We start from the raw sequence: 16,456 nt of genomic DNA on the forward strand, positions 1-16,456 counted from the left end.
AATTGTCTCTAAGAGCCACTACCACAAGGCTGACATAGTGCTGGCCCCATCGGCCATGGGCTCCTCCCTTGCATGCCAGATAAGCCTGAGTCCTTGATGCTGTGCCCTTGGGATAGGCTTCCCTGGGTCAGAGCCACCTAATCCCTCCTGGAGAGTGGTTCTGGACCCTGGGGCTGCGGCCTGGCCACAGGGGAGCTCAGCTCCATGGTGGGCCTACTGCACACAGGGTTCTGGCCTGGAGAGGACAGTTCTGGACACTCAGGGGTCTCAGAACACTCTGCCCAGTTAAGAGGCAGAGCGATCAGGGAAAGCAGGGACAATAGGGCCACCAATCCACAGGACACAGGATGGGTCCCGTAATTCAAGGGATGGGGCAGGAAGAGACTGCTGGACCTTACACGGACATCTACAATTTCTGTGTAGAGCTGACGGAGGTGACAGGGCCTCCCATGAAACTGGTTAAGAATTTACCTGCCCAGCAGAACACCGGAAATCAGGGCGAGTTCCCTGATAGCAATAAGAATGCGTCAATGCTTTCTTAAAAGCAAGAAGATGCTGGAGTTGGTGGGGGTGGGGTGGGGGGGAGCAAAAACTCATTTGTAAAATAAAAATGAAGCCAATGGACCTGTCTCTGTAGCATTAGGCCACCTCCTAGTCACTCACCCAGCAATTTCTATGTTTACTATGCAATTGTAAACAACTCTGTGTTTGCCACACAGTGTCCTAGTTTACTGTACATTGGGCTTCCAGCGAGAAGTCTTCTGAAGAGGATTTTGCTGGAGGGGAGAAAAATGTGCTAGAAAATGGAAGGTTTTTGGTCTTGGCTCTGCCTTTTCAAGCCTCAGTTTTTCATCTGGAAAGTGGGGGCAGGATATTTCTCAGAGGCAGAATGGCAGGAGTTAATGAAGCAATGCATGCAGAGCGGCGCCACCGTTCTCACCTCCATGGTGGTGACAGAAGCCAGGGCTACCTGTGTTGGTGATAAGTGGCCCCAGGCTGTGACAAGAAAACCCTGGTGACTCCAGGAAGACCCCATCCCTGCAGGGCAGCTTTCAGAGACCCTCAAGTGTCCTTTCCTAGCCGCATGGATAGAGCCTGCAAGTGGCCCCAGGTCTGGCGTTACCACCCCGGGCAGGAGCTGTACTTACACAGTAAGACGAGGAGAGGCCTGGGGATAGAGAACGCAAAGAAACGCCTGCAGGATTCCACAAAGGGGTCCTCGGGAACCTTCCGGGAGTCCACCTGGGTGCCGAAGGCGACACTGGCCACCAGGTCTGTGGTGTAATAGCAGTAGCACCTAGGGAGGGGGGCATGTTTGAATTTGCAAGGTTGCTGGCCTTGGCCCTCCACCCATGCACCCCTCCCAACAAAGTGAGGCTCCCTGGCTACTGGGAGACCCTCGCCCTGCAGAGGGACTTGAGACATTGGGAGAGGAGCTGCTGGGGTGCGCAGCCGCAGCAGAGTGTGGGAGCACGCGTGGGGCCCCCAGCGAGCTCACGGAGGGTGTGGCTAACTCAACCACCGGGTTCAGGAGCCCCGGACCAAGCAGAGCAGAGCCAACTACCAAGAGGCACATTTTACATTCTCTTGCCTCTGGAGAAGGGAACCCTGGAGCCCCAACGCCTACAGCTTTGCCTCCAGGCTGTGCCTGTGAAGGTCAGAATCCAGTGATGAATTGGTATCTGTCAAACTGTCATTAATGAACAAACAAACTGATGGTCTAGTTTTATTAACTTTTCCCTCCTTTTCTTCCTAATGATTTTTACAGTTTTTTTTTAAAAAAAACAACAAACAAAAAATGAGGACTCTTCCCACTCGAACAAATACCAGATGAACTTTAGGACAGGCTTCACGACCTTATGTGTGTTATTACAGAAAGCACACTTTGCACTTGAGAAACAAACAGAGGAAAGTATCTGGCAGTAGCTCCAGAAACTTTGACCTCTTGGGCCATAGGAAGCCTGTCTCCCAGAAGGCCATTTTAAACTAGAATTATCTTCTTTTTTCCCTTTTTGCTTTCTTCCGGGAGAAGTCAGCTTAAGTTCTTTTTAAGAAGACTAACAACTGAGTTATTAATATCCTGGGATAATTACAAGGTCTATTTCTGTCCTGGATGTGGGCACACATTTAGTGCCTCTTCGACATCAGTTCCATAGCCACTGTTTTAGTAAGGAGTAAATGACATTTCCAGATGACTTTAGAGTTTTGACTGCTTCTCTTGGAAACGCTTCTACCACCGATTTCCCATTTGCCCGCGCGAGTAAAGACAAAACCGAGGCTACTGAATGTGGCTCTATGGGATCCTAACGACTGGAGATCTAAGGGTTTTAAGAGTCATTTACATTGCTTTCATAGGTGACAGACCAGCTTATCTTTAGCCACCTTCTGCATCCTATAATCAGAGGGAATGTGGTTGAGAAGCCCTGTGGACATGTGAATGTTGGTGATGATGGTGTGATTTTATGCGCACTGATGATCATGAGTCAGTGTCCAGGTGATTTGCTGTTAGCCATGATTTGGCAGCAAACAACTAAAGGTTTCTAGGAGGAAAGCCAGATAAGCAGCCATTAAGTGTAATGTCCACGCCGTGGTTTCCATATGGAGGTGCTGCACTATTTTTTTTTTTTAATTTTTTAAAAGGACTTTGATGGATTTTATTTACATGTGGTGCTGAAAATTGAACCCAGTGCCCTGCGTGTGCTAGGCAAGTGCTCTACCACTGAGCCACAACCCCAGTCTCTGTACTATTTTTCTTGATGTGAAAATTCACACACTCTCCCCCAGGTCCCTGTCCCTTCTGCCCAGGCCTGTCCTTTCCGCCCTGGGTCTGCAGAAGGAGGAAGACAATCCAACACTGCAGGGTTCTCTTCTACAGGCCACGCCCTCTCATTTCTGTTTCATGTTTTAAGTGGGTTTCATGTTTTTCTCACGACTCAGTCCATCCATACTTTTATGAGCTTCTAGTATTTCTACAGTTTGTTAGTCCCAAGGTAATTGTCCCCTGATTAGGTACAGTTACAAGAAGCAGTTGTTTAAAACTGTGACTTCTCATCTGTCACGTCGCATCCTTACCTCTGGATGTCAAAGGCATCCCCAGATTCTGCATAGGTCTTTAAGTGATCCAGGAGAAGGTCACAGGCTTGGCTGATGAGGGGCATCATCTGATAATGGACAATAAGGTGTCATTAGGGCATCAGGCAGGCAGCAAGCCTGAATTGGCTGCAGATGATGAGGTTAGATGGGGTGATTTCTGGGAAAATGGATTTTGTTCTGAAGGTAGTTTTTATACAGCTAAGATTAAGGAGGAAGCTCCAAAATTCATAAACATACGTAAAATATAATAACTGTAAACATCTATTTTGGCTTAAGGAAGCTTTTTGGAGGAGAAACAAAAAAAGAAGGAAGGATTTAAAGTAAATATGGCAAAATAATCATGAAAGTGATCATTAAGTGCGTAGGATCCACGTTCGGTTTCATGGTGTAGTTAGCAAGGAAGTAACAGACAGCACTCCATGTGCCCTGGCTCTGGAATTAACCCAGGTCCCTGTTTGCTTGTTCCAATTATAACTTAGATCTTCCACTAGAACATAAACTCGGTATCCAAAGGGACCTAAGGTCATCCATTTCAACTTCTTAATTAACACAGAAGTTATTTTTAGAGCGTCTCTGATGATGGCTATTCATTTGTGCTTAAGCTGCTTAAGACTTTGAAATCAGTGTGGCTCTTGACTTCAAGGGGGCTTCTCTCTCACACAAGGCAATGGCTGGTTTCTTTTATTAATATTAAAATATTTACATCATGGAAAATTTCCCACAGAAAGGTGGAGAGCATGGGATCATGTAGCCATCACCCAGTTTCCAAAAATTTAGACATTGGTTTTGGTTGCCCACTCAACAGACTTGTTGGGTGGGTGGAATTCTGTGGGGCTGGATGGGCATCAGGATGTGTCAACTTCAAGCTGGAAGTCTTTAGGGAAGTTATTTTAACCAGTGTCTGTTCTAGAAGAGCACCTTAGCTAAAGCAATATGCTGTCCGCCATTGCTCTGAACACTTCTTATGGAAGTTTTGAAACGTTACCTTAGGTTTAGATTTTACTATTGTGACATTTGACCATTAAGTTCCTGAGGGCAGGGGAAGTTTGGCCTGCTCATTTCTGTATCCCCAGAACACAGAACAATGTCTGACACATAGTAATCATTTGTCAAAAGAACGAATGAATTTTAACGATTACACAATACCTACTCTTTGCTCTTAAAATACTGAAGTATTGGGGAAAGTTATAAAACGTCAGTCTACTTGCCAGGAGGTATGCTATTGTGCTGAGGCAAAATCTGACTCCTGCTATTGTTTGGGTCTTAAGTGTCGCCCCAGTCTGTGTGCTAAAGGCCTGCCCCGAAGAGTGGTGCTATTGGGAGTAGCAGAACCTTTAGGAGGTGGGGCCTATCAGAAGGCCTTGAAGCCATTGTGGGTGTGCTGTTGAAGGGGATTATGGGACTCCAGGCTCTTCCTCACTCTCTCTTTCACTTCCAGCCATGAAGTAAGTGCTTCTGCTCTGCCCTGAGCTCTCACCATGATGTGCTACCACACATCGAAGCAATGGGACCAACACATCATGGACTGAAACTTCTAAAACTGTGAGCCAATATAAACCTTTTCTCTTTATGAGTTGATTGTTTCAGGCATTTGTTATAGTGACAGAAAGCTAACCATTGCACTCTCTGACAACCTCTCTTTGGTTTCATTTCTAACTACTTCTGTATGATAGTGCACTCAACATTCAGACGACTGTATTCATCTGCAACTCTCCTTCTGCAACACAATTGTTCCCTTGCCTTCTATGACTCCTCTAACCACATGGTTTGCACATCTCTTTAATCTTACTGCTCCTCCTTTTTTTTTTTTTTAATAGGGTCCCTCCTAAAAGGCAGCCCCATAAATGGAACCAAGTGTTATTTCAGGTGTGATCCAGTAAATGGTAAATGAATCACTTCCTGTGATCTGTACCTGGCATGTCAATCTCAAGGCCAGGTCGACTTTTTCAGACAATGATAATACAGACAAATATGAGGTTCAGGTTAATGAAAACCACAAGGTCTTCTTCATGAATCATCGCCATGAGCAACTGATTTTTTGACCCTTTAGCATCCATTCATTAGAATGGCTTTACATTTATATTGCTTTTATTTCTGGAAAAAGTGCCAGAACTGTATTATGAGCAGAACAATCTTTGAGCGACCCTAAGGCATTCAGGTGATGGAGAAGCCAGGTAAGGTGGGGCAGTCTGGGCCACTGGTGGCGGGATACTGGTAGGGAGCACACAGCTTTGCTAAAACCCTCCCTCCGACAACTCCCTGCAAGTGAGCCCCACATGCTCTGTGGTGTAAGGAAGGCTCCTGTCACCCGGTCCCCTGCGTGCTCTGCTCTCCTCTCTGAAGTAGTTGGTCCTGAGAAGCCCTGGGGGGCATTCCTGTGGAACGAGAGTGGAACTTGGGCTCTTCCTCTTCGTCTCCTCTAACATTTGCTAGATGTGTCTTCTAAGTCTTCCTTCAGTTTGTGGCTTTGGAGAAAGGTTCAAGTGCGGAGTCCTGTGGCCCTCCCTACAAAGCTGTTTTAGAAAATTGCAGAATTTTCCACAATCCTTCGGCCAACCACAAACAAACCTCAGTAAATATTGCACCAGGTCCCATCTTACCAATGATGGGCTGCGGTGGACTTTGTCAAATGACTGACTAAGGCAGAAATGTAATTTACCTCCACAACCCATCCTGAAGTCCACTCTGTGCTGGCCCTTCATGACTACTGCAGTCTTTTCTAAATTCTCACAAATCATGATTTTAATAATCCATCAGTACAAAAGTGGTGCAGCTGGTCCCTTAAATGGCCTCTGAGCCCTCATTTCCAAGATGCCACTGACCTCCCTAATATTTGGAGAACTCAGTACTATCAAAGCCACATTTCTATGACTAACTTCCCTGGCTACTATATTCCTTCGATTATTTTAATAAACTTAGTGGTATGAATGCACACTATTTTAATAAAATCCCAGATATTGAAATATCTTTAAAGATGCATTTCAGAGGAAGAGTAACATGGTAAAAAGCTGTTTGAAAGGAAGTCTCTTTAGATACCAGGCTCGAAGCTTCCTTAGGGTAACAAAAGAGATGCAGTATAAAATTTGATTTACACACAGCTCTTCAGAAGCACGTCCTGTGTGTTCAGAGAGATCCACTCAGACTGAATCCAACCATAGGCCTGGACAATGCAAAAGGGAACCGGACCAGCTGCCTACCATCGGCTCTTCATGTGCTCTCGACTAGAATGCTTTGTTCCTGGCTGACGTGACTGCAATTTTCTACTATACTCTGCCTGCTGTCTGTCGAGCGGAATGGATAATGACATTTTTATTTGGGTTAATGTGATATGAGATGGGGCATGTAATATGAAAAATGTTTTTAAAAGCAATGTGGAGAAAATATTGTAAGACAGCAGAGCATGATCTGTATCTTAGCCAGCAACCATGGTTTCAGGTTCTCTTCCTCGCTTATATACAGCAGTTATGGAATATTTACTCTTACATGAGTTGCATGCAAACAAAAGCTCTCTGATGGGCTTGCATAATCTTTATACAAACTCTACAGCTCTTCCCCTAGGTTTTCGGACAAGCAGCGAATGTGGCATGTGCACACACATGTGAACAGATGAATCTATGATGCCATTATCCCTCGGATCTTAGTAAAAGGCTCACATTTGTGGTTGTTATGTTTCATCTTCTTCATAGGATGAGAGATTTTTGTTTTTGTTTTATTCTATATTTTTCATAATGTATACCTATTGTATTTATAATCACATAAAATATTAATGCTGCTAGGTTCTTTTAAAGTGATTTCTTCCTGAGATGTTGTTTTGGACTGAATGTTCGTATCCTCCCCCCAAATTCCTGTGTTGTCATTCTGATTCTCAGGCTAGCTGTATTTAGACATGGGGCCACTCAGGAAATCATTAAGGTTAAAAGAGGTCAAAAGAGTAAGGCCCTGATCTGAGATTAGTGTTTTTATAAGAAGAGACATCAGAGGAGGGAAGTGCTAGGACGAATACTGGCCAAATTATATTGTTTTGCTGTGTGCATGTAATATGAACAACAAAAGTATATGTAAGACAAATCCCACCATCAGGTACAACTATAATGCACCAATAAAAAAATGTAGAGGAAAAAAAAAGGACTCCAGCACTCCCCCCCCCCCGCCCCGCCACCTGTGCACCCAGCAAGATGGCAGCCATCTTCAAACCATGAAAGAGGCCTAACTAGAAACCAACAATGCTGGCACCCTGGTGTCCAACTTCCAGGCTCCAAAACTGTGAAAATACACACCTGCGCTCTTTTGCCAAGGCAGCCTGTGTTGACTAAGGCCAGGGATTGCATTCCAGCCGCCAAGCCAGTTTTCCATTCTGTTTCTGTCACCTTTTACGTTGGTTGTCCCTGTTGGAGATGGTCCTGAGTGGATGGCTGGACCGCTATTTGGTAACTAGCGGTAACCACTGAGGGTAAAACCCATCCTGAGCCTGGGAAGGAAAGTCCCCAAAGAATTTCCCGCTTAACCTGAAGTTTATTACTTAAGTTCCCATTTTTGTTTTGCTTTGTAAAGGACTGTACCATGGTGTCTAAGGAATTCTGATCAAGGGGCAGACAGAGGGCAAAAGAGGGGATTCCAAAAGGTGGGAAGGCTTTAGGTCTTCATGTATCATTTAAAGAGATGACAAAATCTCTCTTGGTGATGAGATGTGGTCACTGCAAGTAGATAGGCCCAATGAGCTGACCCTCTACTGCCCTGATCTTGGAAGTTGGCTGTTTTTTCCAAGGTCCCATGCAAATGTCTCAACCTGAGACCCCATGGCTTCTTGGAGACCTAGAAGGTCGGTGGAGAGGGATTTCAATTAACCCCTCATCAGACCCCTCTCTGAAAGAGATCAATGCCAAGTAGGCTGAGAAACTGCCCTGCTCAAAGCGGAGTTTGGAGATGATCCCCAGAATTCCACCATAGCAGCTCCTTCCTCAGGGGTAAGAGTTGGCCTTGTAGGTGCACTTGCCCAGGGAGAGCAAACGCTCTAAGTCATTATCAGTGGTTATGTTTCGTCTCTCTGGCTCTTCACAGTTTTGTGATCTGGTGCTGGTTCCTTAGCCTCACTGAGTTTCTTTTTTTCTTTCCTTCTTTTCTTTTTTTTAAAATAGTTTTTAATTGTTGATGGACCCATATTTTATTTACATGTGGTGCTGAGAATCAAACCCAGTGCCTCACACATGCTAGGCAAGCGCTCTTCCACTGAGCTACAACCCCAGCCCCCTGAGTTTCTTTCTTTATTTGCAAAATAGAAATAATATCTCCCTTGAAGAGTTGGGGGGCAAAAATTAAAAATAAAATATGTAAAACACATAGAACTATATGGTCCTCTGGAGGATCCCATACCCAAGAGTGGTTGAGACTTCAGGAATCCTCTCCTCTGTTCCTCCCAGACGACCCCGCTGGTCCCACCTGTTCTGGTCTCATTATTTGATGTTGCTTCTCTTCTTTCATCTGTCCCTTTGTCTTGATCTCCCTGCTCACCCTCTAATTCAGGCTTTGCCACCTGTCACCTGTGATAGCATCAGCATATTTGTGGTCTTAGTGTAGTTCCTGACACATAGGTGTACTGAAAAATGGTTTTCAAAAGAGCCTCCAGGTTTTTCAATTTCCAATCCATCCTATACCTTGTCATGAGTATAAGGCCTTTGGAAAATACTTGTTTTCTGAGTATTTGCTTTTCTGAAACTCTCTGGAGATCCCCACAGACTAAAGGAATGACCCAGACTTTCATCCTGCCTTCCAAAGCCCAGTAAGAACTGAATCCTGCCAGTAGCCACGTGAGTCGTTCTTGAAGCAGACCTTCCCTGGTGAAGCCTTCAGATGAGATCACAGGTTAAGCTGCCAAACTGACTACGACCTGGACCCTAAGCCAGTGGTGCCTGAGCCACAGAAACAAGGATCAGACAAATTGTCGTTTGGGGGCAATCTTGCTACATAGCAATAGATAGGTAACTTACTCTCAATGTGACTTCTTGGGCAACTCTCGCAGTTGTCATCCATGATTGGAGATTTGGGGGAATGTTTCACATCAGGAATGAGCACCGTGATCCTCGGTCAGTTTTGTAGAAGTATCTCTGTGAGGACGGGGTGAACACCCCCCGAGAGAGTTGATGTGGCAGGCCCCATGACACAACAGTAGATCTAGGGATTCTTTCTATCTTAGCATGAATAGGATGTAGTTTGCTAAAAACCTGCCCCAAGATCCATGATGGTTCTGCCTCTCACTTTGGGCACAACATTTGAACCTTTCTGAACTTGGGGTTCTTACTCCAAATGAGGGGCTAATTGAAATGAGCGGTAACATCCCTCTCCACCGACCTTCTAGGTCTCCAAGAAGCCATGGGGTCTCCGGTTGAGACATTTGCATGGGACCTTGGAAAAAACAGCCAACTTCCAAGATCAGGGCAGTGGAGGGTCAGCTCATTGGGCCTATCTACTTGCAGTGACCACATCTCATCACCAAGAGAGATTTTGTCATCTCTGTAATGCCTCGACTTCAGAATTATACACGAAGAACTACAGAGAGGAAACTGATTACTTTTGTGTTCAAATAATTTTGTGAAAGTGAGAATCAAAGCTCCAGACTGTCTGACTCCTGGTTTGTTGCCCATGTTCCCTTTACCCTTCAGTTCAATCACTTCTAGGTTATAATTTCTCTCTATGCAGATCGGGTGCCATGAACTTGAGAAAGAAACCAACAACCCCCGCCCCCCTTACACACACACACACCCTTTAAAAGCCTTTGGAAGCCCTGGGTGTTTGGAGAAGGAGAATCTCTGAGTGCCGAGGGAGACATATTTCCTGTGTAGGAAGGAGAGGATGCCTCTTGTGTTTCCTTACATTCCTAAACTAAGAAGATCCCCGTAAGCTGATGTGTGTAACTGTGTGTAACCCAGGTGAGTCATCGATCCATGCATGAAGAGAGACTCAGAAAAAAACAGACTGTCACCCTGGCACCAAACATAGACCCCTGGTAGCCTGGCTACCTTGGGGGGCTACTGTAAAGAGGAGACTCCAGAGGTACGATCTGCAGTTCCCCTCATCTGCTCCAGAAGAGTTTGTCCCCCAACCCCACTGGGTGTAGGAACGTCTGGCATCTTGGAGGCTAAACAGCTGAAGTGGAATTCTTTTTCCTGCAGGGGACTTCTGAGCGAGTCACTCTGCCATTTCAAGTATTTGATAGCTCCTGGCTCTCTAGTGAAGGACACAACAAACACTCCCCCTGGCACAGAATGGCCGTCTCTATGTGCTTCAACCTACTTTTCCAGTTCTCTCTCACTAATCCCTTCCATGCATGCTGTGTTCCAGCTGTTCTCTGAACACGCCCTGGGCTGCCTGTCCAGGTGACTCTGTTCTCGCACTCGTGGGCCTGTAGCACACCTTCTCCCGCCATCAGAACTCAGCAGCTTCATCCTGGGTCAGTTCCAAGGCTATTCCCTTCACCCTGAAGTGGTTTCTGATCCTCAAAACAGGACATGGGCTCTGTCACCACCTCCCACTACTTGGTCATAATGCAGTAATTTATGTGCCTTGCTGCTCTTTATAAACCCCTTAAAGACAGGAAGTAATAAATACTTGTAATATATGAATTGAACATTTCTTCCTATTTGATGCTCAGTAAGTGCTGTTACTTGGATCTGGAGTGTCTCCCAAAGGCCCATGTATTAAAGGCTCTCCAGCCTGAGAGGTGGGCCCTAGTAGGAGGTCTTTAGGTCATGGGGGTGCCAGTGAAGGAGACCCTGGGCCCCAACCCCCTCCTCTTCCTCTCTTTTGCTTTCTGGCCCCGAGGGGAGTGGTTTTGCTATTCCAAGTTCTCCCACCACGATGCAGAGGTCTAAAAGCAACGTGTCAATTGTTCATGGTCTGAGACCTCCAAAACTGTGAGCCATAATAAGACTTTTCTCTCTATTAGTTGATCATCTTGGATATTTGTTATAGTGACGGACAGCCGACTCATCCAGTAGGATTGTGGGTAACGTTGGTTTGGAACTGATATCAAAAGGGAATTTTCTGAATAAATAAGGGTGATATAAACAAGGGTGATCTAATGAGGGCGGGAGAAAGTACGCTATACTGTTGGTTCAAAAAATGGAAAAATGAACACCTCAAAATGCTCTAAACTGGTGACTAACAAATGAAAAAATTAATTCTAGCTAACGAAACTTATCACTGCCTTTCCTCCACTACACCAGTGCTAAACGCCACCCAGATATTAAAAACATCCGTGACTCATTTTTATGCAAAATGTCCTGCTGATAAGTATCAGCTCTAGCCATCTAGGTGAATAATCAAGTGTCGTTTCTAATATGTCAGTGACTCCTGTCAAGAGTTGTGACCAATTAGAACTCACCCTGGTGAGGAGGTGGCTGCTGGTGTTGCCAGGCAACGGCCAAGCTTTGAGGCATTTCGATGCTCTTTTAGATTTAACCAGCAGCAAGTCAGAGTGACATTATGATTCTGGCAAAGGAAAGCCGAATTACAACCCAGGATGGGGTGGCCGGGACGAGGAGTGTGTTTTCTTTTAAATGCAAATGGAAAAGGAACATTTTAACTAGAATTTAAACAGTCCATCATTACACCGATTTTAATTAGGAGATTAGGTGTCCGTGGAATACAACTGTGCCACGGTATAATGGTCTCTTGCTGCTAGATAAATACCCAGACATTCTGGAAAATGGGCAACTGGTCAGGCAGGGACAATGTATTTATTTTTGGACCCTGAAGTATTTATTGCCACAGCCACACTTGGTTATAATGACTTTCATTTTTATTGTTCAGAAGGATTAAGAAATAAAAGCAAATATTAAAAATAGACTGCTGTAGGCCGATGCTGCCCGGAGAAAGATGCTTGCTCCAACATTATTGGAAAACCGTGTTCCGCCTTAGAAGCCCCCGGACGTGGCTGTCTGACGAGTTTACAGTGGAAATGTAAAGGCCAAAGAAAACTGTGATGATGACTGTGTTCCTGCAAAGACTTTTGCTCTGAAATGGTCACAGCTCTGCATTTGCTCATAAGCTGGCTATATCAACTTAAATTTTTGAAAATGGGAGTCATTCCTGAGTAATATGTCTCCTCCAAGGCAGGAAAGGCCCACAGGGAATAATAACCGCATCTGCCTCTGACCCGCGTTCGTTATTGACTATGCCTTCCTGACGGAAAACATCTGGATGGAAAGTGAAAAATTGGGCAGAGAGCCGATTCTCAGTGCTAGGCAAGATGCCTGCCACCCCTGTTAGTGTGACTTTTTGAACACTGGGTCCCCAGGCACAGCAGTGTGGTTGCCTTGTTTGCTCTGGAGTGACACAGGCCACCCTGACCCTGGGTGAATGAAGAAATGCCCACCATTTATGTTGGGCTTTGAGGACTGAGAACACACAAGCTGTCGGAGATGATTTGGATGTTGAGTGTAAAGGCTTGGACCTCAGGGTGGTGGTATGGGGAGGTGCTGGGCCTTCAAGGTGCTGGACCTGAGGTCACTAGGAGCATGCCTCAAAGGGAACTGTGGGACTCTGGTTTCTCTCTCTCCTTCAGTTTGAGATGTGACCATTTGCTCCTACATGCATTCTAGCCATGAAGTGCCACCATCTGTCACCCTCCCTGGGGCCAAACCAATAGGGTCATTTAATTTTTTTTCTTTGAACCTGCAAAACTTCAAGCTAAATAACCTTTTGTCTTTATAAGTTAGCTGCCTGGGTATTTCATTATAGTAACACAAAGCTGACTAATATGCTGCCACATTAGGTTGGGTCTACGGTCCTTTCAATTTGGAAGTTGGCCTCTGCTAGAGGAACTCAAAAATGAAGTTCACCATGGAAGCTGCCTGCAAAGGCCTGGGGCCCAACAGCCTTGTTTCTCTCGCTAGCCAATGATGAAGTTAATTACCCATGTTTTCACTGTTTGAAATCTATTTGAACCCAGAATAAGCAAAAGTTAAACAGATTTATTTACTAAAGATTTTCCCAAGTCTTTAATGTGCTAAAGCACATGGTGACTCCCAAAGAAGATAGTTTACAATTATTTCACCAAATTATGTGACCTTGTAATCCTCAATGATTTCAAAGTCTTTTCCTTGGTAGTTGTGTTAGCTTTCCATCACTATCACAAAATACTTGAGATAATTAGCTTATAAAGAGAAAATGTTCATTATGCCCCATAGTTTTGGATGTTCCAGTCTATGATCAGTTGGCTCTGTTGCTTTGGGTCTGTGTGGCAGTACATTGTGGTAGGAATATATGGCGGAGCAAAACCTCTCACCTCATGGCCAGGGAGCAAAATTGAGGAAGAAAGGGTGCAGTCCTGCAATCCCTCCAAGGGCACACCTTCTATCACCTGAAGACCTCCTGCTAGGCCCACCTTTCCCAGATCTACTACCTCCCAATCGTGTCATCTATGGGACCAAACCTTTAACACAGGGTACTTTGGGGGACATTCCAAGGTCCAAATCATAGCAGCAGTAGTTTGTAACTTGAAGTTCCTTATTACATCAGTACAGTTCAGATGATTTTCACCTTAATGTGTTCTTTTTTTCCTGCTTACAACTGAAGGTTACCTGCCATTTTTATGCTGACTCACACAATCTTAGAAAAGTCTCCGGAAGTTATTCTTACGGACTGAATATTTTTCAAATCAGAAGAGCTTAGAGGAATACACAAATATGTGGATTTCACTGTGTTCTCGCATGCTAACCTGGGTCCTCAGGGGCTCTTGTTATTTACATTTCCCCCTCAAAGAAATACGAATTTAGTTTTGATCTTATTTTCTGAAATAAAATTTATTTACTACCTGATCCATAGAAAAGTTTTCCCCAACCCCAGGATTACTTACTCATTGTCTTTGACGAGGGATCTAGCCAAAAGACTACCAAATTCTAAATAAATCTCTTTGTTGCCCTTTTCAAAGCATTCATCCTTGGGGGTGGGGATGGAAACTGGCAGGATAATTGGGCAGAATGATCCCTAACAAAAATCAGTGTTTTCCCAGCAATGCTCAGCTATGCTTTCGTCCAAACCCAGTAACTCATCTGTCGTCGGACTGTGACAGCAGAGGTCTCTTCTTCCTGAATCAGGTCTGCACCAATCACATTTTCAGAGCTGGCTTCTCTAGCTCTACATATTATCCCTGGTAAAAATGGAGCCCAAACCCAGTTTCATTTTAACTAAAAATATGGCGTAATGACATAGGGCTGATTTTAAAGTAACTCACATCATCATTGACGGAGGCAGACTAATAGCCACGTAAGTAAAGATGGGGGCCATTTAGAGCCTTTGATGCTAATGTCACTTACAGACACAGGTGGACAAGGATACAGCAGCCACAGTTCTAAAGAAAAAGCCTCAGAATTTCAAGGGAAAACCAGCCGCTATCCCAAGAATACACTCTGAAAAAGTCCAAAAACAACGTATGTCCTCGGAAAGGACTCAAGGGGCTGATATTTCACAGCTACTTTTGGGAAAAGCTACTTCTCAGGTACCCACAGCTGAGTACCCGTGCTCAGCCTCTCTGAGCTGACTCCGATCTCCGTGCCTCATTCTCTTTGTGTCCTCGTGACCTGCTTCCTCTATTTTTATATGTATACACTGTGACTCTCCAAAGAGAAAGCCAATAACTTGCCACATCCTCTTATGTAACTGTTTCTTGATAAAATGATTTTCCTTTTATTTTTTATCTTAGTCTTGTCATATGCCATTAGTTAGGATAGGTAAAAAGCTTCTTGGGTCTTTGATTTATCATCCATCCCTTCAGCAACCATTATGGAGTGCCTGTTATGCACCTATTGTGGGTAGTGAATAGTAAAGAAAAAACCAGAGACGAGAAAACCTCTGTCCTCTTGAAGCATACATCTAGCAGGATGAGACTCACAATAAAAAAACAATAAATGAGTGAACTAAATGGATTGTTAGTGCTACGGGGGGCGGGGGGGGGGATAAAGCAGGCGAGGGGCGGGGCTGCTGGGCTGGCACCCTGGGCCTCAGAAGCAGTGGGTGTGAGACGGTGAGACAGGGACGGAGAGGAGCCTTTACCACAGATGGCTTCAGCAGGACTCATGCGGGGGACTTACGCAATGTACAGGTTCTCAGTCACCCTTAGGCATTTCAGTTCTGTAGGGCTTGGGGTGGCTGCGGTTATATATTGTTTAACAACTGATCCTGATGCAGACCTTGGTCCCACAGTGAGAGCCAGTGACCTACAGTCCAAGGAAGCGCCCAGAAACTCAGTATGTTGGTGAATGAGGTGGTTGTGGTTTGGATATGAGGTGCCCCCCTAAAGCTCCTGTGTATGAATATTCAGCGGTGAAATGACTGGATTGTGAGCGTTGTAACCTAATGAGTCCATCCTCGTTTGAATGACTAAACTGGGTGGTAACTGTAGGCAGGTGGGGGCGGGGCTGGACGAGGTGGGTCCCCAGGGGTGTGCCCTGGAAGGGTGCCTCTACCTGAGGCCCTTTCCCTCTCCTTTCTCCACTTCCTGGCTGCCAAGAGCTGCCACCTTCCTCTGCCACACTCCTCCGCTTTATGTTGCTCTGCCTCACCTCAGGCCCAGAGCAAGAGTTGGTCAACCGTGGACTTGAACCTCTGACACTGTGACCCCAAATAAACCTTTCTTCCTCGAGGTTGATCTTGTCGGGTGTTTTGGTCACAGTGACAAAAAGCTGCCTAACACAGAGGTTATCAGGATACTGCTGGGGGGGGCTACCCTCCCTTTTGTCTCCCTTCCACCCTTCTTCTCTGCAGGCTAGAAACCACTTCTTGGCACATTCTGCATCCCGTCTACACCATGGCTTAGAATGACTGTTTTAATGAATTCTTTCGCTGCTGCAACTCAGAGACCCACCAGAACAATTGTAGAAGAGGAAAAGTTTACTTGAGGGCTCACGGTCCATATAAGACTGGCTCCATTCCTCGGGGCTCGAGGTGAGGCAGGACATCACGGCGGGAGAGTGTGGCGGAGGGAAGCAGCTCACTTCAGAAAGCAGAGAAAGACTCCACTCTCCAGATACACAATATGTACCCCAAAGCCACGTCCCGGTGTCCCCCTCCTCCAGCCACACCCACCACTTCAGTTGCCACTCAGTTAACCCCTACCAGGGGGTTAATTCGCTGATTGGGTTAAGGCTCTTGTAACCCAATCACTTCTCCTCTGGACCTTCTTGCCTTGTCTCACACGTGAGCTTTTGGGGGACACCACATCTAAGCCATAACAATGACCTCTGTGCTCAGAACCCCAGACCTTTCCCTTCTTATGCAGAGGGAAGCTGCTGTTGGGGTTCGGAAGCCTCTTTCATAAGCCACTGCTGCACTGGGGCTCAGGGAAGCCTGATGTGTGGTTCAAAGTTGA

At 45.5% G+C, this 16,456-nt stretch overlaps 1 protein-coding gene across 1 annotated transcript in view; it reads right to left on the reverse strand.

Moving 5' to 3' along the window:
- Tbxas1 (thromboxane A synthase 1) overlaps nucleotides 1–16,456 on the reverse strand; it is a 152,659-nt gene that overhangs the window by 56,187 nt on the left and 80,016 nt on the right. The window contains exons 6-7 of the mRNA XM_076832702.2: nucleotides 3,073–3,161; nucleotides 1,149–1,297 (exon numbers count right to left, since the gene is read on the reverse strand). Coding sequence (XP_076688817.2) covers nucleotides 1,149–1,297; nucleotides 3,073–3,161 — 238 coding nt within the window. The remainder of the gene's footprint in view (nucleotides 1–1,148; nucleotides 1,298–3,072; nucleotides 3,162–16,456) is intronic.

This window comes from Callospermophilus lateralis, chromosome 1, assembly GCF_048772815.1.
Source record: "Callospermophilus lateralis isolate mCalLat2 chromosome 1, mCalLat2.hap1, whole genome shotgun sequence".
Taxonomy (NCBI): Eukaryota; Metazoa; Chordata; class Mammalia; order Rodentia; family Sciuridae; genus Callospermophilus; species Callospermophilus lateralis.